The 22,956-nt window shown below is 42.4% G+C and overlaps 1 protein-coding gene across 4 annotated transcripts in view; it reads right to left on the bottom strand.

Moving 5' to 3' along the window:
- The window catches only part of LOC115109684 (anoctamin-1-like), a 64,446-nt gene that overhangs the window by 2,939 nt on the left and 38,551 nt on the right, over nt 1–22,956 (bottom strand). For 2 of the 4 annotated variants that reach the window (XM_065009876.1, XM_029634899.2), the window contains 10 exons: nt 22,835–22,906; nt 22,461–22,535; nt 21,261–21,335; nt 20,101–20,302; nt 19,262–19,373; nt 19,001–19,058; nt 18,340–18,440; nt 17,343–17,485; nt 10,236–10,388; nt 7,258–7,310 (listed from right to left, as the gene is read on the bottom strand). In XM_065009876.1, the coding sequence (XP_064865948.1) occupies nt 7,258–7,310; nt 10,236–10,388; nt 17,343–17,485; nt 18,340–18,440; nt 19,001–19,058; nt 19,262–19,373; nt 20,101–20,302; nt 21,261–21,335; nt 22,461–22,535; nt 22,835–22,906 (1,044 nt within the window). The remainder of the gene's footprint in view (nt 1–7,257; nt 7,311–10,235; nt 10,389–17,342; nt 17,486–18,339; nt 18,441–19,000; nt 19,059–19,261; nt 19,374–20,100; nt 20,303–21,260; nt 21,336–22,460; nt 22,536–22,834; nt 22,907–22,956) is intronic. The other 2 variants (XM_029634903.2, XM_029634902.2) reach the window with 1 other exon arrangement.

Here is a 22,956-nt window from a genome sequence, read left to right as displayed (position 1 = left end):
ATGAGAAAGCGCCTGAAGACATGTAAGAATATAACAAATGTGACCCGTCTCAAGAAACTAGGCGTATGTCACACGTCGCTTCTTCACGTTTGAACGTTTCATTTTTTTTTTTATTCATATATGCTGGCTGTGGCAAGCTACTCACCGTCAAACCACCATGCCTACTCTCTCTCACATTGTGACTGAAGGCTGAATGATGTTCAATGAGCTGCTGGTAGAACCAATGGTTTCTTCTTCTAGGAAACCATTGAACATAACCAAAAAATTACCGCAAATGAGCAGACGTATTTGTTTATTCTATGTACAGTACCAGTCAAAAGTTTAGACATACCTACTCAGGTGTATGTCTTTATTTGGACTATTTTCTATGTTGTACCAAAAAAAGTGTTCAACAAATCCAAATATATTTTATATTTGAGATTCTTCAAAGTAGCCACCATTTGAGCCAATCAGTTGTGTTGTGACAAGGTAGGGGTGGTATGCAGAAGATAGCCCTATTTGGTAAAATACCAAGTCCATATTATCCATATTATGGCAAGAACATCTCAAATAAGCAAAGAGAAATGACAGTCCATCATTACTTTAGGACATGAAGGTCAGAGGAGACTGCATGAATCAGGCCTTCATGGTTGAATTTCTGCAAAGAAACCACTACTAAAGGACAACAATAAGAAGAAAGTACTTGCTTGTGCCAAGAAACACAAGCTCTGGACAGACAAAGTAGGTGACGCAGAGTAGGTGAACGGATGACCTCCACATGTGTGGTTCTTTGACCAAGAAGGAGAGTGATGTAGACCTGGCCTCCACAATCACCCGATCCCAAACCAATTGAGATGGTTTGGGATGAGGTGGACCGCAGCGTGAAGAAAAAGCAGCCAACAGGTGCTCAGCATATGTGGGAACTACTTCCAAACTGTTGGTAAAGCATTCTAGGTGTGTCACGTTGGTATAAATGGGTCGGGAGACAGGCGTAGGAATGCATAATAGGGGTTTTTATTTCCCAAATTAAAGTGTGCCGTGTAAAGGCATGGGGGCGAAGACCAAATAAACACGTATACAAAACACAGGGTAGAAACCAAAACAAAAGAGCAAGGAGTACCTCGAGTAAATAACACAATCGCACAATGATTTTCAAACGGAACGAGAACCGCAATCATCTGCATAATATACGTGGCACGAAAGCCAAAACAACATAGCACAGGTACTCACACGAACCAACAGACATTGTTCATCATTGTCCTGTCGATTATTGTTACAAAGGGCACACTTATACAATTACTAATCAATAGGGGCCAGGTGTGCGTAATGAAAGTTCCGGAGGGATCCGTGACAAGGTGAAGACGGTTGAGAGAATGCCAAGAGTGTGCAAAGCTGTCATCAACGCAAAGGGTGGCTACTTTGAAAAATCAAAAATCAAAAATATATTTGGATTTATTTCACACTTTCTTTGGTTACAAAATGATTCCATGTGTGTTATTTCATAGTTATTATTCTGCAAAGTAGAACATAGCAAGAGTAAAGAAAAACCTTTGAATGAGTAGGTGTGTCCAAACGTTTCACTTGTATTGTATATAATATTTGCGCGTTATCTGTGGAGTAAAGAATGACACAAATGTTTCTGTTATAGGCAAATATCGGCAGATAATATCGGCCAACGGCTTTATCGGTTGGGCTCTAGTAATGCTATATTGGTTGAATATAGGGGTCAACTTCAACAAAAGGAGCGCTGTCTTCAGTGTGCTTTATACCATCTACAAAAATCGAATCACATTTTATTGGTCACATACACATATTTAGCAGATGTTATTGTGGGTGTAGCGAAATGCTGTTGTTCCTAGCACCAACAGTGCAGAATTCACAACAATATACACAAATCTAAAAGTATATGAATGGAATTAAGAAATATATAAATATTAGGAGTCGGCGTGGCATTGACTAAAATACAGTAGACTAGAATACCATAATACAGTATATACATATGAAATGAGTAAAGCAGTATGAAAACACTATTACAGTGACTAGTGTTCCATTATTAAAGTGACCAGTGATTCCCTGTCTATGTATATTAGGCAGCAGTGTCACACCCTGACCATAGTTTGCTTTGTATGTTTCTATGTTTTGATTGGTCAGGGTGTGATCTGAGTGGGCATTCTATGTTGGATGTCTTGTTTGTCTATTTCTATGTCTGGCCTGATATGCTTCTCAATCAGAGGCAGGTGTTAGTCATTGTCTCTGATTGGGAACCATATTTAGGTAGCCTGGGTTTCATTGTGTGTTTGTGGGTGATTGTTCCTGTCTCTGTGTTTTGCACCAGACAGGGCTGTTTTTGGTTTTCCACGTTTATTGTTTTGTAGTGTTCGTGTTTATCTTTGTTTATTAAACATGAATCAATATAATCACGCTGCGTTTTGGTCCGCCTCTACTTCACCCCAAGAGAACCGTTACAAGCAGCCTCTAAGGTGCAGGGTATAGTAACCTAGTGATTGCTATTTAACATTCTGATGGCCTTGAGAGAAACTCAGCAAAAAAAGAAAAGTCCCTTTTTCAGGACCCTGTCTTTCAAAGATAATTCGTAAAAATCAAAATAATTTCACAGATCTTCATTGTAAAGGGTTTAAACACTGTTTCCCATGCTGTTCAATGAACCATAAACAGTTAATGAATATGTACATGTGGAACGGTCGTTAAGACACTTACAGACCGGTAGGCAATTAAGGTCACAGTTATGAAAACTTAGGACACTAAATAGACCTTTCTACTGACTCTGAAAAACATCAAAAGAAAGATGCCCAGGGTCCCGGCTCATCTGCGTGAACGTACATTAGGCATGCTGCAAGGAGGCATGAGGACTGCAGATGTGGCCAGGGCAATAAATTGCAATGTCCGTACTGTGAGACGCCTAAGGCAGAGCTACGGGGAGACAGGATGGACAACACATGTAACAACACATGCACAGGATTGGAACATCACACCTGCGGGACAGGTACAGGATGGCAACAACAACTGCCCGAGTTACACCAGGAACGCACAATCCCTCCATCAGTGCTCAGACTGTTCGCAATAGGCTGAGAGAGGCTGGACTGAGGGCTTGTAGACCTGTTGTAAGGCAGGTCCTCACCGGCAACAACATCGCCTTTGGGCACAAACCAATTGTCGCTGGACCAGACAGGACTGGCAAAAAGTGCTCTTCACTGATGAGTCACGGTTTTGTCTGACAAGGGGTGATGGTCGGATTCACGTTTATCAACGAAGGAATGAGCGTTACAATGAGGCCTGTACTCTGAAGCAGTATCGATTTGGAGGTGGAGGGTCCATCATGGTCTGGGGCAGTGTGTCACAGCATCATCGGACTGAGCTTGTTGTCATTGCAGGCAATCTCAACGCTGTGCGTTACAGGGAAGACATCCTCCTCCCTCATGTGGTACCCTTCCTGCAGGCTCATCCTGACATGACCCTGCAGCATGACAATGCCACCAGCCATATTGCTCGTTCTGTGCATGATTTCCAGCAAAACAGTGTCATGACGTTGGCCTGGGGGTTGGTTTATGACAGTCATAAATACCTCTTCCCCCCCTTTTTCCTCTCTCTACCCTACTAAGGTTACATTTGCAAAACCCTTGGTTAACATAGAGATTCTGGGAACGTCAGAATGTGGGGGGAAATGAACTATATTCTGGTAATCCGAACAATTGAACATATGCAGTGGTACTTAATGAATATGATATCAGTTCGGTTGTCATCGGAGTCATTCTCATCAATGATAAGATGACATAAACTCCACAGTGGAAAGTCTATACATCAGAGTTATCAGATTCACATGGAATTGTTGTTCAATTTAAATGTTTGAATTTGAAATGATGGGATGAAATGTGATTTTAGTTTCTAAAATGTGAGATTTTGAATTTCATAAGATAGGGCTGCTCAATCAGTGGCCCCTCCCCTGTGAAGGGACAAAGGCTATAAAACTTTTCAAACACACCCTACTCTTCCTTCCTATATAAGCTCTTGACTACAACATAACTTTCTGTTCCGCGGATGTGAGGATGACGATCCCATGTCAGAATGGTTCAGATAAAACTACAAGCCAACATCAGCATGAGCTTTGGTTGCGAATGGTATGGACTTTGAACTCTTATTCACGACAGAAGTGATACCTCCTAGCCGTTGAGTTAGCGACCGAAGCTGCAAACGCATGTTAGGAAGGAACAGACAGAGTATCCCATCTACCACACAACGGCGTTCTACCACACAACGACGTTACTACAACTTATTCAAGTGACCACCAGACATTCTTCAAAGGACAGAGGACTCGGTTTGGCAACACGGCCTTCCATCTACCACCAACCTACTGAAGCGCAGCTCAGAGTATATATTTATTGCATTTTCCTTTTCCAAATGGGCGGTAATTTAGAATGCATAAGATACTGTATTTACGATAGCACAGCTTCTTCCCTTTGTTCCCCAGTCTCCCGCTCTTTCACTCAAACCCCGCCCCTTTTCCTTTGTGTAACAAGCTGTCATATCTGTTCCGCCCGCTAGGGACGTTTCCTGTGTAGTAAAGAATTATCCCGGTATAATTAATTCTTTGTATATGTTATTCTGTGTGATTAGTTAGGTATTTAGTAAATAAATCATTAAACCCAATTTTGTATTGCTGATTCAACTTGTTAGCCAGGATTCTTGCAGATAACCAAGAATTTACAACTTTCAGAATATGAGACTGAAGTAAGATGACGATTAATGTTGACTGCTATTGATGTAAAATATTGCTAAATCTTTAAGAGTTTATTCGGAAGATAACAGCTCTATAAATATTATTTTGTGGTGCCCAACTCTCTAGTTAATTACATTTACCTGATTATCTCAATCAGGTGATATTAATTACGGAGAAAGTATTTTATAGAATAGCATGACATAGCAATTAATCCGGCATAGCCAAAGACACGACAACAGGAATGTCAGTGTTCTTCTATGGCCAGCGTAGACCCCGATCTCAATCCCATTGAGCACGTCTGGGACCTGTTGGATCGGAGGGTGAGGGCTAGGGCCATTCCCCCCAGAAATGTCCGGGAATTTTCAGGTGCCTCGGTGGAAGAGTGGGGTAACAGCTCACAGCAATAACTGGAAAATCTGGTGCAGTCCATGAGGAGGAGATGCACTGCAGTACTTAATGCAGCTGGTGGCCACACCAGATACTGACTATTACTTTTGATTTTGACCCCCCCTTTGTTCAGGGACACATTATTCCATTTATGTTAGTCACATGTCTGTGGATCTTGTTCAGTTTATGTCTCAGTTGTTGAATCTTGTTAAGTTCTTACAAATATTTACACATGTTAAGTTTGCTGAAAATAAACAAAGTTGACAGTGAGAGGACGTTTATTTTTTTGCTGAGTTTAGAAGCTGTTTTTCAGTCTCTCGGTCCCAGTTTTGTTGCACCTGTACTGACCTCGCCTTCTGGATGATAGCGGGGTGAACAGGCCCTGGCTCGGGTGATTGATGTTCTTGATTATCTTTTTGGTCTCCTGTGACGTCGGGTGCTGTAGGTGTCCTGGATGGCAGACAGTGTGCCCCGGTGATGCGTTGGGTAGACTGCACCATCCACTGGAGAGCCCTGCTGTTGCGGGTGGTGCAGTTGCCGTACCAGGCGGTGGGTGATACAGCCCGGCAGGATGCTCTCAATCATGCATCTGTAGAAGTTTGTGAGGGTCTTAGGGGCCAAATGGAATTTCTTCAGTCTCCTGAGGTTGAAGACGCACTGTCGCGCCTTCTTCACCACACTGTCTGTGTGGGTGGAGCATTTCAGATAGTCAGTGATGTGTATGCCGAGAAACTTGAAGCCTTCCACCTTCATTGCGGTCCCGTCAATGTGGACAAGGGCGTGCTCCTTCTGCTTTTTCCTGAAGTCCATAATCGACTCCGCCAGGGCCCTCGCCTCCTCTCAGTAGGCTGTCTCGTCATTGTTAGTAATCAAAACTACTACTGTTGTGTCATCTGCAAACTTTATGATTGAGTTGGAGGCACCAGAAACGGGAGCCTTTATTCAAGTCTGTGGAATGTACTGAGAACCCAGCTGGCTGAATGGACGGGGACAGTATATCCAGAGAGAGCCATAATTCTGTGAAACAGAGTATGTTACAGTCCTTGATGTCTCTCTGGAAAAATATCCTCACCCTGAGCTCATGTACTTTATTCTCCAGATGGTGAACATTAACAAGTAAAATACTCGGAAGTGGTGGATGGTTTACCCGCCTCCTGAGTCGGACTAGAAGTTCACTCCGAATACCTATTCTCCGCCGGCAGCATCTTGGAGCAGCCTCTGGGATAAGTTCAGTTGCCCTGGGGGGTGCAAAAAAAGAATCCAATTCGGGAAAGTTCCATTCCTGGTCGTAGTGCTGGTGAGTTACCGCCGCTCTGATATCCAAAAGTTATCTGTATGTAATAACACAAAAAAAGTTCTGGGCTAATACTGTAAAAAATAACACACAAAAAAACAAATACTGCAAAGTTGCTTAGGTGTTAGAAGCAGAGCTGCCATATCTGTCAGTGCTATCTTGCTGTTTCATCTGCAACTCTCTGCCTGCCAGCACATAGGGTGACTAACTGTTAACAGAAATGTTAGCCCTAACCCTAACCTGTGAAGCTGGCCAGTACCCACGCGATATTTGGTTCTGGGTTCCGCGATTTGTCAGCACATAAACCTACAGTGAATCCAAGGCCTTAAAGTAAAAACACATTGACATCCTGTACTGTTGAAAACCTTATCAATAAGAGAATGGAGGTGATGAAATCCCTCCCTCCCTTCCATCTCGATTGAATGTCATAAATAACCTAGATCAGGATCTCAACTCACCATTGCCATGACGATTGTGATCCCTTTGGAAGTGAAGTGTGAGCCCGGTGTCGGATTTATAACCAAGCTAGCTCTCTTTCTGACCAAGTATGGTCTTCTCTGCACAGAGGGGCAGGCATTTAAAAGCCGTATCATGAGCTTTTACAAGTAACCCCCCAAAAGTGGGGGTAAATTCCCAGTAAATGTTGTGTGGACCAGGGCTGAGCTTCAATGAAATATGTTCTAGTTTTAAGTGCAGACTTGTTATTGTTGAGGGGGTTGTGGAATGGATAAGATGGAATAAAAAACAGTACCTTTGGCAGAACATTCAAAACAATCAAAACAGTATATGTTAGTCAGATTTCTTTGACATTTTTATCATTTGGTCACTGTTATGTTTTGCTGGGATTACAGGAATGACTTACGTTTATGATGACGGCCACTTTAGCCACACCTCGGAGAAGGTTGTACCATATACCTAGAATCAGAGAAGCAGAATCACAAGAGAGTTAGAACTCTTGATGGTAATTGATATTACAATCTTATAACAAATATATTTGTTAATTAAGGAGATTATAATCACACAGAGTTCCATTCATTGGGTTCCATTCCTCAACAATCATTCTCTTTGGGTACATCTTAAATATGAATAGCCCCATTTTGGATGGATTTTCGTTATAATTTAATTGTTTTATCAAGGAATATCAAGGTAATTTGCTTATAAATGGCTTCACGGCAGTTCTGTCTAAAAGCCCAGCTTCCCAGACTTCAAAACACTTGGCCTTGAGTGACTATGGGGTATCGGGTTACATATCCACAGCGATTAGAGGTTCGGGAGTCCCGCCTTAATGGTAATTTGCTGATTGGACGGTCTGTCAATTTGTGACGAAATGGTACGTTACAGGTACAGTGATAGGAAACAGTCGCATCTACTGCAGCGATAGGAAACAGTCGTATCTACTGCAGCGATAGGAAACAGTCGTATCTACTGCAGCGATAGGAAACAGTCGTATCTACTGCAGTGATAGGAAACAGTCGTATCTACTGCAGCGATAGGAAACAGTCGTATCTACTGCAGCGATAGGAAACAGTCGTATCTACTGCAGTGATAGGAAACAGTCGTATCTACTGCAGCGATAGGAAACAGTCGTATCTACTGCAGTGATAGGAAACAGTCGTATCTACTGCAGCGATAGGAAACAGTCGTATCTACTGCAGCGATAGGAAACAGTCGCATCTACTGCAGCGATAGGAAACAGTCGCATCGTTCTATGACAAACACACATCAATTTATATTGAATAAAAAAAATAAAAAACGAACACAATTGCAAGATACAAAACCACTTTGTCTTCATCACAAAAGGACGAATCAACTCATTCACAGGGCTAGAGACAGCAATGATTAAGAGCAGTGCACCACAAAATAAGTCCGATTTTCCCTTACCGCCAACTAAATACAAAATTATTACAGTATTAAGGCAGCTGAAATCTTATATCATGTCAACTTCATAGTTGATCGTGAGTATATGTATATTACATGTAGATGAAATGTTTCAAGCCCTTTCCCCCCCATGTTTCATGAGTAGGTTGATCATTGCATACGAAATTCGCCTACCGCCCTGACAGATCCACCACGTACGATGCAATCGCCATTGGCACTGCCCTCACCTACCTGGGCAAAAGGAACGCATATGTGAGGATGCTGTTCATCATCTACAGCTCGGCCTTCAATACCATAGTGGCCTCTAAGCTCACCACAAACGGCAACTGGGTCCAGGACTTCCTGATGGGCCGCCCCCTGTGTGGTGAAGTTAGCCAATATTACCTCCTCGACATTGATTATGAACATGATGGCCCAACAACAGTGCGTCCTCAGTTCCATCCTGTACACCCTGTATACCCACAACTGTGTGTCCTCGCACAATTTGCTGATGACACAATAGTAGTAGCCCCAAATACCAACAATAACGAGACGGCCTACAGGGAGGAGGTAGGCACTCTGACGGCGTGGTGCCAGGCAAACAACCTCTCCCTCAATGTCAGGAAGACAAAGGAGCTGATTGTGGACTTCAGGAGGAACCAGGCTGGGCACACCCCCATCCACATCAATGGAGTCGCTGTGGAGACGGTCTGAAATGGTCAAACCACATGGACACAGTGGTGAAAAAGGCACAACAGCGACTTTTCAACCTCAGGAAGATGAAAAAAATGTGGCCTGCCCTGAGGGCCCCTCGGAGACAGGCCAATTTTTTTTTCAGCTTCCTGAGGTTGAAAAGAAAGGTTTGACCATTTCAGCTCCTCGGAGATGAGTATGCCGAGAACCTTTACATTTTTGACTGTCTCCACGGCGAGAGCAGAGCACCAGAGCACCATCGAGAGCATACTGTCGGGCTGAATCACAGCCAGGTACGGCAACTCCACTGCCGCGGACCCCAAGGAGATACAGAGGGTTGTACGCTCAGCAAAACGTACCTTTCGGAGCACACTGCCTGCCCTCCAGGACACCTACAACACCAGGTGTATCAGGGACCCCAGCCACCTGAACCATGGCCTGTTCTCCCCATTTCCATCACTCAAATGCGGGCAGTAGAGTAGCATCATGGCAAAAACATACAAATCATTGATAAATAATAAATACAATTAAAAAAAGCAAAGAATCTGAGCTTTCTAACCGCTTAAAAGCACAAGGCTATGTTTTATATGTTTTATATGGTCATCCACTTAAAACATTGACACTCCAGAGCGTCAAGTTTGTGACGATGTGCTATACATCCGTCATTCATTCATTCCTATGATAATTGATCTCCTGAAGAAGCTATCCATTTCCTTTCTTTCTGTGCGCCCAAATGTTTGGATATACTGGTCAAGTTATCAGGTTCTTAGCTAGCTAGCTAGTTAATGAGGTACCATACATGACGGAAAAAGGTGTAAAACAAAATGGTTAACATTCCCGCAAATAGTTTTAGAACAGCCCCCAACATGGTTTAAAATGACATTTGGGCTTGAAAGAAGAAGCTTGGGCTGTTTGGGCTAGAAAGAAGACGTTTTCGCTGTAGTAATGCTGCAAGCATGACGCTAACGAAACTGCGCTTGTGAAACAGCAGTACTGCGAAGCCTTATAATTCCAACCATTATTATTCAAAAATTATAATCCCAAATTCAAACTACAGGTCGCAGAGCAAAATATCGCACACCAAATTGGTCGCACTTTTAAAGCCCTGGGTCACATGGTAAGGAAAAACTCAAGGGACCGAAGAATCCCAAAGACAACGGGTGTTTTTTCCCACTTTTTTGTAAATCACTTGTATTGGAGTGACTTCAATATTATGTTTAAGGAATCAATATAGGAGTGTAATAAAAAAAACGAACCTGTGTGCAGAGAGAGTTTGAACAGTAAACCCACCAATGTCTTTTGCCCTCGCAGCGACCGGCCTCCTGAGCTCAGCCACAAACTTCTTGGCATCCAGGCGTATCTCGATGATGTTGTTGAGCAGGGCGAACAGTGGGGCCAGCGGAAACGACGCCACGAACAAGGTCACAAACCCAAACTGGATTACTGCAAGGACACAGATATACATCGCCTTCATAAAGTATTCACACTCCTTGACTTTCTCCACATGTTGTTGTGTTACAGCCTGAATTTTAAAATGGATTCAATTGAGATTTTGTGTCACTGGCCGACACACAATAACCTATAATGTTAAAGTCGAATTATGTTTTTAGACATTTTTACAAATAGATCGAAAATGAAAAGCTGAAAGCTGTCTTGAGTCATTAAGTATTCAACCACATCGTTATGGAAAGCCCAAACAAGTTGAGGAGTAAATATGTTCATAATAAATGACATAATAAGTTACATAGACTCACTCCATGTGAGTCTATGTAGGAAACTGCTCAGCAATTTCACCATGAGGCCAATGGTGACTTTAAAACAGTTACTGAGTTTAATGGCTGTGAAAGGAGAAAACTGAGGATGGATCAACATCATTTTAGTTACTCCACAATACTAACCTAATTGACAGCATCAAAAGAAGGAAACCTGTATAGAATACAAATCTTCCAAAACATGCATCCTGTTTCCAACAAGGCAATAAAGTAAAACTGCTAAAAATGTGGGAAAGAAATTAACTTTATGACCTGAATTACAAAGCCTTATGTTTGGAGCAAATCCAAAACAACACATCACTGACAACCACTCTTCATATTTTGAAGTATGATGGTGGCTGAATCATGTTATGAGTATGCTTGTCATCAGCAAGGATTAGGGAGTTTTTATTTAATTTAAATAAATGGAATAGAGCTAAGAAAAGGCAAAATCCTAAAGGAAACCCTGGTTCAGTCTGCTTTCCAACAGAGACTTGGAGACAAATTCACCTTTTATCAGGACAATAACCTAAAACACAACACACTGGAGTTGCTTACAGTACCACGATGACATTGAATGTTCCTGAGTGGCCTAGTTATAATTTTGACTTAAATTGGCATGATCAACAACCAATTTGACAGAGCTTGAAGAATTTGTAAAATAACAATGTGAACATATTGTAGAATCCAGATGCAAAGCTCTTGGAATCCCAGAACGTCTCACAGCTGTAATCGCTGCCAAAGGTTTTCAATACATTTTCTAACATTTCTAAAAACATGTTTTTTTTTACTTTGTCATTATGGGGTATTGTGTGTAGAGGTGTGTATGGTGGAGAGAAAAAAATATATTTAATACATGTTGAATTCTGGCTGTAACGCAATACATGTGGAATAAGTCAAGAGGTGTGAACACTTGCTGAAGGCACTGTAAGAGAGACATCCTGTGAATACAGGCCCTGATCACTCGACAAGACTAAACAAATCAATCAAAAGAGATTCTCTGAACCTCACATCACACTGCAGCTAGCACTGAAACATGCTCATGTTAAAGGTTTCTTCCCTCATCACATGTAGGATAACAAGAAACACTTGAATGACCCTTGTAAATGTATAAATAAACTAAATAAGAACATTTGTTACGTAGTAACAACTTTGACCTTTAGGTAATTCAAAGCAACATCGTCCTCCTAAGTGGTTAACTTATTGAAGCAGCTGAAGATAATTATGGGACTGGACCAGACCAGAGAGAACAGAACAGGGAGACTCTTCATGGGTCTTGCAGAGAGAGGAGACATAGGGAGGGGGCAGGCAGGGAGAGGATATGGTGTGGGAAGGGGCATTGGCATGGGAGGGGGAGGAGAAGGTGAGGGGCAGGGAGAGGCAGGGACAAGTCAGGGATGAGGGAGGGGCAGTTACCATGGAGAAGAGACAGTGAGGGGATGGAAAAGGGATGGGGGCAAGAGGGAGCACGCAGGGACCTGGGAGGGGGTAGACAGGGAAGCAGGCCAGAGGAAAGCTGATCGGACCAGAGACCCAGGCTGTAATCTCTACTGACATGGAGCCAACGCATGACCAAGCCCAGAATGCCACTCTCTCATAACCCCAGTACTAACCCTGTACCCCTAGTACTCTGTAATGTCACACCACAACCTCAGTAGTACCCCTAGTACTCTTTGGTCCACACAGCAAGGGTACATTGAAAAACACTTCAGACAGGTTATGCATTGTAGTGTTTTCACTGTTAAATGTTCTCTCTCTCTCTCTCTCTAGCCACACACACGCACACGCGCACGCGCACACACACACACACACACACACACACACACACACACACACACACACACACACACACACACACACACACACACACACACAGTTCTCAGTTGAGTTTGAGAAGCAGGTGCTCTTCAAAAGCCATGCCAGGGGAAATCGAACACCACAAGGTGCAGCATTTTGCGAAATTTTGACAACTCTTATAATAAATGTGTGGAACTTGGGTGTGCCTGGTGAAGGTTTGGACTAATAGACCGATGCCTGCAGGTTAGGAACATTGGATAAGAACATTCCTCTTACTATCCCTTAATACCCATAATGTGGGAGCGTGAAATATATGCGATGCCATGAAAATGAAGTTAAGTCTTGAACTCTCTGAGAATAGACCTACTCACCGGGCATTAACTGAGAGTCACTGCATCTTCTGAGAGTGACGTAAGTTAAAAAGCCCTGGAACTGGGGTCTCCTGTTGTTTAAGACATTCTCAAGAGTACAGAGAGCAGACAGAGAACAAACAATGTATGTCTTAAGAGCTGTCTCAACAGTCCTCTTAGATTGCAAATACACGATAATCTGAGAGATACAGATGTAGGATCTTCATTTGAACCCGTTTGCTACAGCAGGAAAATAATCCCGCAGCAACAGGAAATGTTAATTATTATGTAGATTATAATTCATGGGCATTTCGGTAAGGGTTGAAACATTTTTCTGTGAAGGGAAAATCAAGTCTGAAATTTCTAAATGGAAATTACAAACTTCAGAAGCCTTTTTAAACCTCAAATACACAACACATTTCACATTTCCTGTACCGCAGAAAAGTTCCCCTGCTACAGGGTTATCAAAATAAGATCCTACATCTGTAGATCTTGAAAGAGAGAGAGAGATGAAGTATCGATACAGTTGAGAGAGAGCGAGAGATAGATCGAAAGATGGAGCAATCGAGACACTTGAGAAAGAGAGAGAAGAAGACCGGCAAAGCAAGATGAGGGTCACAGGACCAGGGCCATGTTGACTAAACTACGGGACAGAAGAGGTGTGTGCCAACAGGAGGATCTGCATAAAACACTGCTGTCTGTCGTTGAGGAGAAGGCCCAGGGTGTAGGTTTGGTACAGAGTAAGGAAGTAATTCATTCAATTAGTTATGTGCTTGGCTTAGGAGCAATTCAATTATAAAACGGTAATGAGTTTCCAGGATGAATAAAAACAATATTCGTCTAACTCCCACACGAAGAGGAAGTATGTTTCTTTTAAATACTGTATCTTGCTGCTCCAGATATTCTTGTTTCACTCAATGAACATGAGCATCAAGTGCATTCGGAAAGTATTGAAAACACTTGACTTTTTCCACATTTTGTTACATTATAGCCTTATTCTGAAAATTTGTTTTACAAAATTATCCTCCACAATCCTTCACACAATACCCCATAATGACAAAGCAAACCAGGTTTTTAGACATTTTTGCAAATGTATTAAAAATTAAAACCAGAAATAACTTATTTACATAAGTATTCAAACCCTTTGCTATGAGACTCGAAATTGAGCTCAGGTGCATCCTGTTTCCATTGATCATCCTTGAGATGTTTCTACAACTTGATTGGTGTCCACCTGTGGTAAATTCAATTGATTGGACATGACTTGGAAAGGTACACAACTGTCTATATAAGGTCCCACAGTTGACAGTGCGTGTCAGAGCAAAAACCAAGCCATGAGGAAGAAGGAATTGTTCGTAGAGCTCTGAGACAGGATTGTGTGGAGGGAACAGATCTGGGGAAGGAAACCACAAACATTCTGCAGCATTGAAGGTCCCCAAGAACACAGTGGCCTCCATCATTCATAAAAGGAAGAACTAGAGCTAGAGCCTAAAGCTGGCTGACTAGCGAAATTGAGCAATCTGGGCATAAAGGTCCTTGGTCGGCCTCCTGGGTGGCGCAGTGGTCTAGGGCGCTGCATCGCAGTGCTAGCTGTGCCACCAGAGACTCTGGGTTCGAGCCCAGGCTCTGTCGCAGCCGGCCCATGCGGTGACGCACAATTGGCCTAGGATTAGGGAGGGTTTGGCCGGTAGGGATATCCTTGTCTCATCGCGCACTAGCGACTCCTGTGGCGGGCCGGGCGCAGTGCACACCAACCAGGTCGCCAGGTGCACAGTGACACATTGGTGCGTCAGGGAGGTGACCAAGAACCCGATGGTCACACTGACAGAGCTCTAGAGCTCCTCTGCGGAGATGGGACAACGACCCAAGTCTCTGAATGTCCTTGAGGGCCAGAGCCCGGACTTGAACCTGATTGAATATCTCTGGAGAGACCTGAAAATATCTGTGCAGCAACGCTCCCCATCTAACCTGACAAAGCTTGAGAGGATCTGAAGAGAAGAATGGGAGAAATTCACCAAATATAGGTGTGCCAAGCTTGTAGTGTCATACCCAAGAAGACTCACTGCCAAATATGCTTGAGCAAAGGGTCTGAATACTTTTTAAAATGATTATTATAAATTAGCAAACATTTCTAAAAACTGTTTTTGCTTTGTTATTATGGGGTATTGTGTTTGATTGATGAGGGGAAAAAAACATTTAATCCATTTTTAGAGCAAGGCCGTGACCTAACAACATTTTGAAAAAGTCAAGGGGTCTGAATACTTTCCGAAGGCACTGTACAAGTGACTCTACACACACGCACACCCACTCACATACAACCATCATATACGCTGCTGCTACTCTCTTTATCATATATCCTGATGCCTAGTCATCTTACCCAATATACATATTGACCTCTATCACTCCAGTATGCCTCCAGCATCTCTGTACTGCAAATATGGTACTGGAACTTACTATCCCTGTATATAGTATGGTTACTTACTTTCTTGTGTGTTTTTGTGTGTTTACTTTATGTAATTTTTTGTATTACATTGGTATAGATTTCTGCATTTTTAGGTTTTAGTACTTAAAAGAAAGACATTTCACTGCACATTAAAAACTTGAATCTTGAACATTGCTTTTTTTGAGTACTTTAAATTACTCTAAAATGTCCATACTTACAGTGCAGGAAAAATTATTTCTTAAATAATCGATATTTTACTCAATCAATGTTACTTTACAATAGCAGTAAACACAAATACAGAATTTGAATAATAAAAAACTTAAAATCCCCAAATCTTTTTTCCCCCCATACAGCCTTTGCAACACATTATCCAATACCCTGTTAAATATTTAAGTCATAAATATCTTCTACTAGCTCATCAAAAGATATGGGCTCTAATTACCTAGCTGAGGAAAAAGGCCTGTGGGTCTCTCATCTATTAATTGTGTCTATCTTTGACATTTGCTAAAGCCAGCCACCTGAGGTTTCATCAGCATTCAAGTCAATACAAAATAAAAGCCATCTCCATCTAATTCTTGAATCAATCTATTCACATCTGCCGGTTTGAAGCTGGAGCCAAACTCAGTACAGTGAGACTAAAAAGCTTTGCTTATTTGATGCAATTAATTGACCATCGTTTCTAAACCAACATGAAGGCCTATCAGAATTCTCTCACGACGGGCTACATCTAAAGATCTCCATAACAACAAAAACAAGGATATTTGTTTTATTCATCACAGGGTCTCACTGGTCCTCTGGCCAACAGAAATAAACCCTGAGTTTACTCAGTAGAGACCCCAGTCCTCACAGTTTCCACAACTTTTACTGTGTCACTTCCTGTTGACGTGACAGTGTTCCAGGCCGAATACACTGCAGTCACACTGCACGCATCAACCAATGGCTGTGTGGCACGTCATCGACTGCTTAGTCGGGCACCTCGGGCATCAGATTGCTAGATCATATGATGTGGTTCAGCTGATTTGTTAAACACCTATGCAGGTGCTATGTGATCCATCATGCGACTGCAAAATAGTCTACCTAGAATGCTACCATTCTGCTGACCTTGAAAGGGACCTTCTTCCACCTGCTGTGACACTTGTCTTTGAACGAAGGTGCCAACTAACCAGCTTGTGGATTGTGCTACCAGTGGTCCTTCACATGTTATCACCTTTTGAGGATAACATGTATTAAAGCATTGTTAACAGTGATGTTGTCCTACACTCTTAGAGAAAAGGGTGCTATCCAGAACATGAAAGGGTTCTCCGGCTGTCCCCTTAGGATAACCATCTGAAGAACCCTTTTTGGTTCCAGGTAGCACCCTATTGGGTTCTACATAGAACCCTTTCCCCAGAGGGTTCTACATGGAACCCAAAATAGTTCTACCTGGAACCAAAAACAGTTCTATGGGGACAACCAAAAAAAAAACTTTTCTCTAAGAGTAGTATGTGATCAAAAATAAAATTCAACATGGGAATGGAACCTTCTTCACAGTACAGTACAGCTATTTCGGACCAAAGCCCACTCGAATTGCCATAGCAGAGGTGTGTAGTGTGAAATATCTGCCATACTAAAAACATGTCACAGTCACAGTCAGTGCAGCAGCAGAATGGGTTTGGTTACCTCACACCTACAGGTCAGGCAACAATTCCCTCACAACTCAATTGGAACATAAAGGAGAATCAGAAATGCTGTTGTTACCTTGCTTTCAAACCAAGGTGCATGAAAAATGGAGAAAACAAGCAGAGAAAGAAGAGGATTTTTAAATAAACTGGACAATGTAGACAAGACATGCATATCCAGATTATGATTTGCATGACATTGAATGTAATTAAAGGTGACATTCTATATTCAAAACAAATAATTGAGAATAGGGTCTGTCTGACTGATTGGCCCTGCTACCAAAGGTCTCACAGGGAGCTCTGGCAGTGTCAGAGGGTTCAACAAACGCACACATAAACACCCGCACTCACGCACACTCGTACGCACGTCCACACACACGCGCACACAGAGAGAGACTCACTCATCTCCATGTACTCTGGAGTGAGGCCTGCGAAGGGCTCTAGGAAGTGGTCCGTCTCATAGCGCTGTAACTTCTTCTCCCTCTCCTCTTCCTGGAAGGACCTTCTCTTAGACTTGATGTACCTGATCAACTTCTTCAGCTTCCTGCACACAAAGGATCACAATCATAAGACGCCATACAGCATATAGGGCAGTTACAGACAGGGACACAGTCACAGACAGGGACACAGTTACAGACAGGGGGGATACAGTTCAAATCAAATCAAATCAAATGTATTTGTCACATACACGTGGTTAGCAGATGTTAATGCGAGTATAGCGAAATGCTTGTGCTTCTAGTTCCGACAATGCAGTAATAACCAATGAGTAATCTAACTAACAATTCCAAAACTACTACCTTATAGACACGAGTGTAAAGGGATAAAGAATATGTACATAAAGATATATGAATGAGTGATGGTACAGAGCGGCATAGGCAAGATGCAGTAGATGGTATCGAGTACATTATATACATATGAGATGAGTATGTAAACAAAGTGGCATAGTTTAAAGTGGCTAGTGATACATGTATTACAGACAGGGACACAGTCACAGACAGGGACACAGTCGCAGACAGGGACACAGTCACAGACAGGGACACAGTCGCAGACAGGGACACAGTTGCAGACAGGGACACAGTCGCAGACAGGGACACAGTCACAGACAGGGACACAGTCACAGACAGGGACACAGTTACAGACAGGGACACAGTCACAGACAGAGCCAAAGGCAGGCAGTGGCACAGGAACATAGTCACAGTGGAGGGACAGGGACAGGAACACAGTCATGATTTGGGATCAAATCAGCATAGAAAAGTACTTATGGGCCTGGCATTTGCATCCTTGATATTTATTCATATAATGTATTGAACCTTTATTTAACTAGGCAAGTCAGATATGCAGACTTTGTTTTGTGGTGTGTGTGACGAGGCTGGCGTGTGCGTTTGTGTGTGTACTCACGGGATGCCGATTTCAAATAAATTGTTCTGGATGAGTTGCTTTCCCAACATGGTGATACTGAGCTGAATACACAATTCCATCAGACATCCTCCATGAGCACACTGCAGAGAAAGAAAAAAAAACACTAGTTAAACACTTCTGTACTGTAACACACTTCCATTACAGAAAGACTAACATGATAAAAGACAAGTACTAAGGACGGGATTCGAACAAACCCAGATTTACGACTTCCTCACAGCAAAAGGCAATTTCCCTGACATTCAAAGAGATCGAAGTTCACTGTAAACGCTGCGTATCGGCTCAAGAGAGACAATCGTAGCCGTTTATCTACGTTTGATTGAATCCCAGCCTTACACTGTTCTTAGCGTTTTGATTGACAGCTTCAAGAGAGCAGCACTTGAATTCTACAGATTTATTTTGAATATGTGAACTCCTAATTTATGTTCCTAGGTTAACTAACAGTGTTTAATTCGTAGCCATCTGCTCTTAATCACATTATACTTCACTATGCAATATGATAACACGTATGAAAATGAAATATACCTGTATAACATGACAAATAATGCGATAAATCTTTAATAAAACTCTCTAAAATTACTGTTCATGATGCAGAGTTTTCTCAGAGACTGAGAGGAGGGTTTATAGTGAAAAAGTGTTTAACCTCTTCCATGCGGTACGACTCAAACACATACAGATAACTTCCAGGTCGTCCAACAAGCCTGTATGAGGAGACATGAGGAAGGAAGTCGGGAGAGGCAACACTGAGAGAAACTCTACAACCTCTCACTGACATAGACTGTGACATTAAAATGGCACGACATAAGATAGCATAGCATAGCGGAAAAGCATTGCATAACACCACATCACATCACAAGCTCACACAGAACAATTGGGGGTGGAGAAAGCAGGTGCGGGAACTCACCTGCCTCTGAAGAATGCTATGTATATGATGGGAGTAAAGGCATTCACAAACTTTAGGACGAACGTCTTGAATATCAACCTCTCCTCAAAGCTCCTGTCTGTCTTTGGGACCTCTGAGAAAACAGACAGGAGATGAACAGACGTTAATGAATAACTTAGAAGGCCATTGCTGCTCGAGACTTGACTCGAAAAGAGAACAGTAGGATCAGCACGAGGCCTATAGAGGAAGAGGAGTGTTAGAGGGTTTCTGTATAAGCGCTTTGTGACCTCTGCTGATGTAAAAAAAGAAAAAGAAAAAAAAGGGCTTTATAAATACATTTGATCGATTAGATCATTCAGTACACCTAATGACGGTACGTTTGTTGTCACTTAGATGCAAATACATTTTGGAGCTATATTCAGTGGGAAAAGTCGGTGGCACAGTGATGCAGTACATTGGCCTGTTGTTAGAAATGGCCAACGGAAATCCTTGCTAGCGATGACACAGCTAATAGGGAAGTTGGCGGACTGTCAATGCAAAATGCACACTTTACTTTCTGTAAATGGGTCTTTTGCCCGAGGAATTGTTCAAACAAGTTGTCAGACTGACCTAGGACACTGATAAATAGAACCCAAAATGCCTTGTTGATAGCTTGGGACAGTCACTAAAAGCACATTAAAATGTACTATATGCATGTATTATTATTATTACAGTATCGGAATTAGGTTGTCAGGCTGACATCCCGAGGACATGCAAAGATAGGGAATCTTTCTTCCAGGACTTGATTTTGTATACCATGTACTGTACTCGATGGTTACTCCATGTGCATGCCCTACTTCTATACAAGTTGCCAGACGTACCGAGGACAGTGAGCCAGCGGGCCACGGCTCCGTAGACCTCGTCCAGGATCAGAATGACCACCAGGTTGATGATTGCGGCCGTTGTTTTTACCATCAGACGGACGTTGGATCGCGTCGTGGGGTTGTTGCTCATGTGCAGCGCTGCCGTGATGGAGATCCGGTAGAGGATGACCCCGAACACTATAGCAAAGGTCACCCCGATCTGGAAAGAGGTGACAGGGATAAGGCCTCCCGGCAAAGGTCAATACTGATAGGTTTGGTTTTGAGAATCTTTTCCAGCGTGCCGTCAAACGCTTAGGTACAGTATCATCTGTTACACAGTTTAGGAATTGTAGGTCTAAGCCCTTAGATTAAAATATCTACTAAGCTAACGTATGGAATTCTTTTAAGATGGTAATAAAATTCAGAATTTATCCATTTGATTTAGAATTTTAGGACCACTGTAGGTATAAAAATATATACATACAAAATATTTGATGAAAATTTGACCTTTACTGCTATAGCCCATAGAGACACATTGAATAACACATCTGTGCATGGCAAAACAGACAGTCAGAAAATAAATGATAAGGAATAAGGTTTCAAAGTGTCTGTCCCATATCTGAGAGATATAAAAAAAACGTAGGAAAAATAATGTTTCGACCCATGTTTACTCACGTTATTCGTGACACATTTGACCCCCTATACACGTTTTGGCATTTTTAAAGCCCGGTACTGTTTTACCTTCAGACCACTCCTCTGAAGCCGACACCTTTGTGAGAGTCACCCCTTTCGATATTGGTGACATATTAGTTTGTAGCTCCGACGGTTCGGTCAGGAGAGTCAGTTTTGTGAAAAAACCTCTTTGAAATGAGGACATCCACAACAGAGAGTTCAGACGACTGCCGGAAAGTTTTTAGAAAAATACACAAGCCCCATGTTATGGAATAGGCACAAACTTTATATCGTCGGAAAGAGGGGATAGAGATGCAGCTACTACAAGAAACGGTATGTCTATAGAATAAACACACAGGGAGCTATTCAACATTCAAAATGATGTCATTGTTGACGCACAGGTTTATTTTATGAACAATGTACGGTATTAGAAGTCTGTACGATGCATGTGGTTCAATCTTAAATGCCCCTTGGCAGTTGTGCTTTGCTAAATGGGTTGGACTCACCATCAGAAGCATCATGACTATGTTGGTCATGTATGCTGGTAACCGGTCTCTGCAGGTCAGCTTTTCTTTTTCAGTCTAAAAGAGGGGAGAAAATATTCAGATCTATGGGAGGTGCAGCCAAGTCTACTGTTACTGTTGGCACGTGGAAAACATCGCAGCCAGTCAGCAGAAGAATCCAAACAGAAATGGAGGAGGAGGGGAGAGAGGAGAAAAGCTGGTGTTTTGATGCTGACAAACCATTACGCCGAAATAAACGTTTCAAACTGAATTATTCAAGCCTGGAAGTCAAGACGACAGTGTTCCAACAGTTTATTCACTGTATATTTCAAGCATTTAGTCATTCATCGTTCTCATCATTCCATTCTCTATGCAGCAAATCTCAGGCAGAACATGACTAGTGTCTAAAATGGCACCTTATTCCCTACATACAGTAGTGCACTATTTTCGACCAGAGCCCTGCAACAAGCCCTACGGCATCGGTCAAAAGTAGGGCACAGTATATGGAATGGGGTGGCATTTTCAACGGAGCCAAGTCAATGAAGGGGTCAGCACCTTCCAGCAGCCATTTTGGAACAGAACAGGCTAACATGCTGTCCATGGAAGTACAAGAAAACAAACCATACAGTCTCCATCTCATTACCAGGACATTTTCAACATGCACCAAGCACCAGGCACTGTCACTATGGCGATCCAGGCACTATCGCCATGGAGAATTCAGATTCAAGTTACACAGAATAGAACAACAAATAAAAGAACAAAAAAGTCAAGAAAGAAGTGCACTGGTTCTGACAGACGGTGACAGTGTGCGTATGTGCATGTGTGTGTGTGTACATGGTCATTTGTGTGTGTGTGTGTGTTGTGTGTGTGTGTGTGTGAGAGAGTGTGAGTGTGAGAGTGAATGTGTGTGTGTGTGTTGTGTGTGTGTGTGTGAGAGAGTGTGAGTGTGAGTGTGAGAGTGAGAGTGAGAGAGAGAGAGTGTATGTGTGTGTGTGTGTGTGGGGGGGGGGTCTTAGTGAGGGGGCTGTTTAGGTCAAATGGACAGAGATGTCAAGTCACATCTTACTGTAACCCTTATACTCTATTTGTACTTTGTACTGGGAATTGTTGTGAAAATGTGCAACATGCTTTACAGACAAAAGAGCAGTTTCTCTCTATTCATTGAAATAGGCCAGGAGGAGGAGGCGAGGACACTAAAAGTACCAGTTTAAGCCCAGCCATGGCAGATTGAACCGTTTGCTTCCATTTGTTTGTTGGTTCTTCTGCTATCTCTGTAGGCTTCATACAGTCAGAGGACACAAACACAACAAACCACAAGACAAAGAGGTAAAAGAAGACAAGACAAAACACACGCTAGTCAAGTAAAGGCGTAAAGACTGTTATAAGACATACAATCTCACTGTAGTCTTTTAAGACCTGTGTGGTACGAGTGTCACGTCAATCCACCACAGGAGAGGATTGAATCATTATGTAAGAGGCAAACACTTTTCCAAACATCAGGAGTCAAGAAGAGACTGCAAATCAATTCTCAGAAGAAGTTGGATGACAGCAAAAACCCAGGAATAAGCAATCAGTACCTTCTGCGTCTTGTGTTCTTTCTTCAGGGACTTCTGCATAACGCAGAGCTCGTACTCAGCTCTCGGGTGGTCCTAAGGATGTAATAGAGGCAGAAGCACTTAACACTGTATGAGGACTGACT

This window comes from Oncorhynchus nerka, linkage group LG25, assembly GCF_034236695.1.
Source record: "Oncorhynchus nerka isolate Pitt River linkage group LG25, Oner_Uvic_2.0, whole genome shotgun sequence".
Lineage (NCBI taxonomy): Eukaryota > Metazoa > Chordata > Actinopteri > Salmoniformes > Salmonidae > Oncorhynchus > Oncorhynchus nerka.
This window is presented reverse-complemented; position numbering and strand designations above follow the sequence as displayed.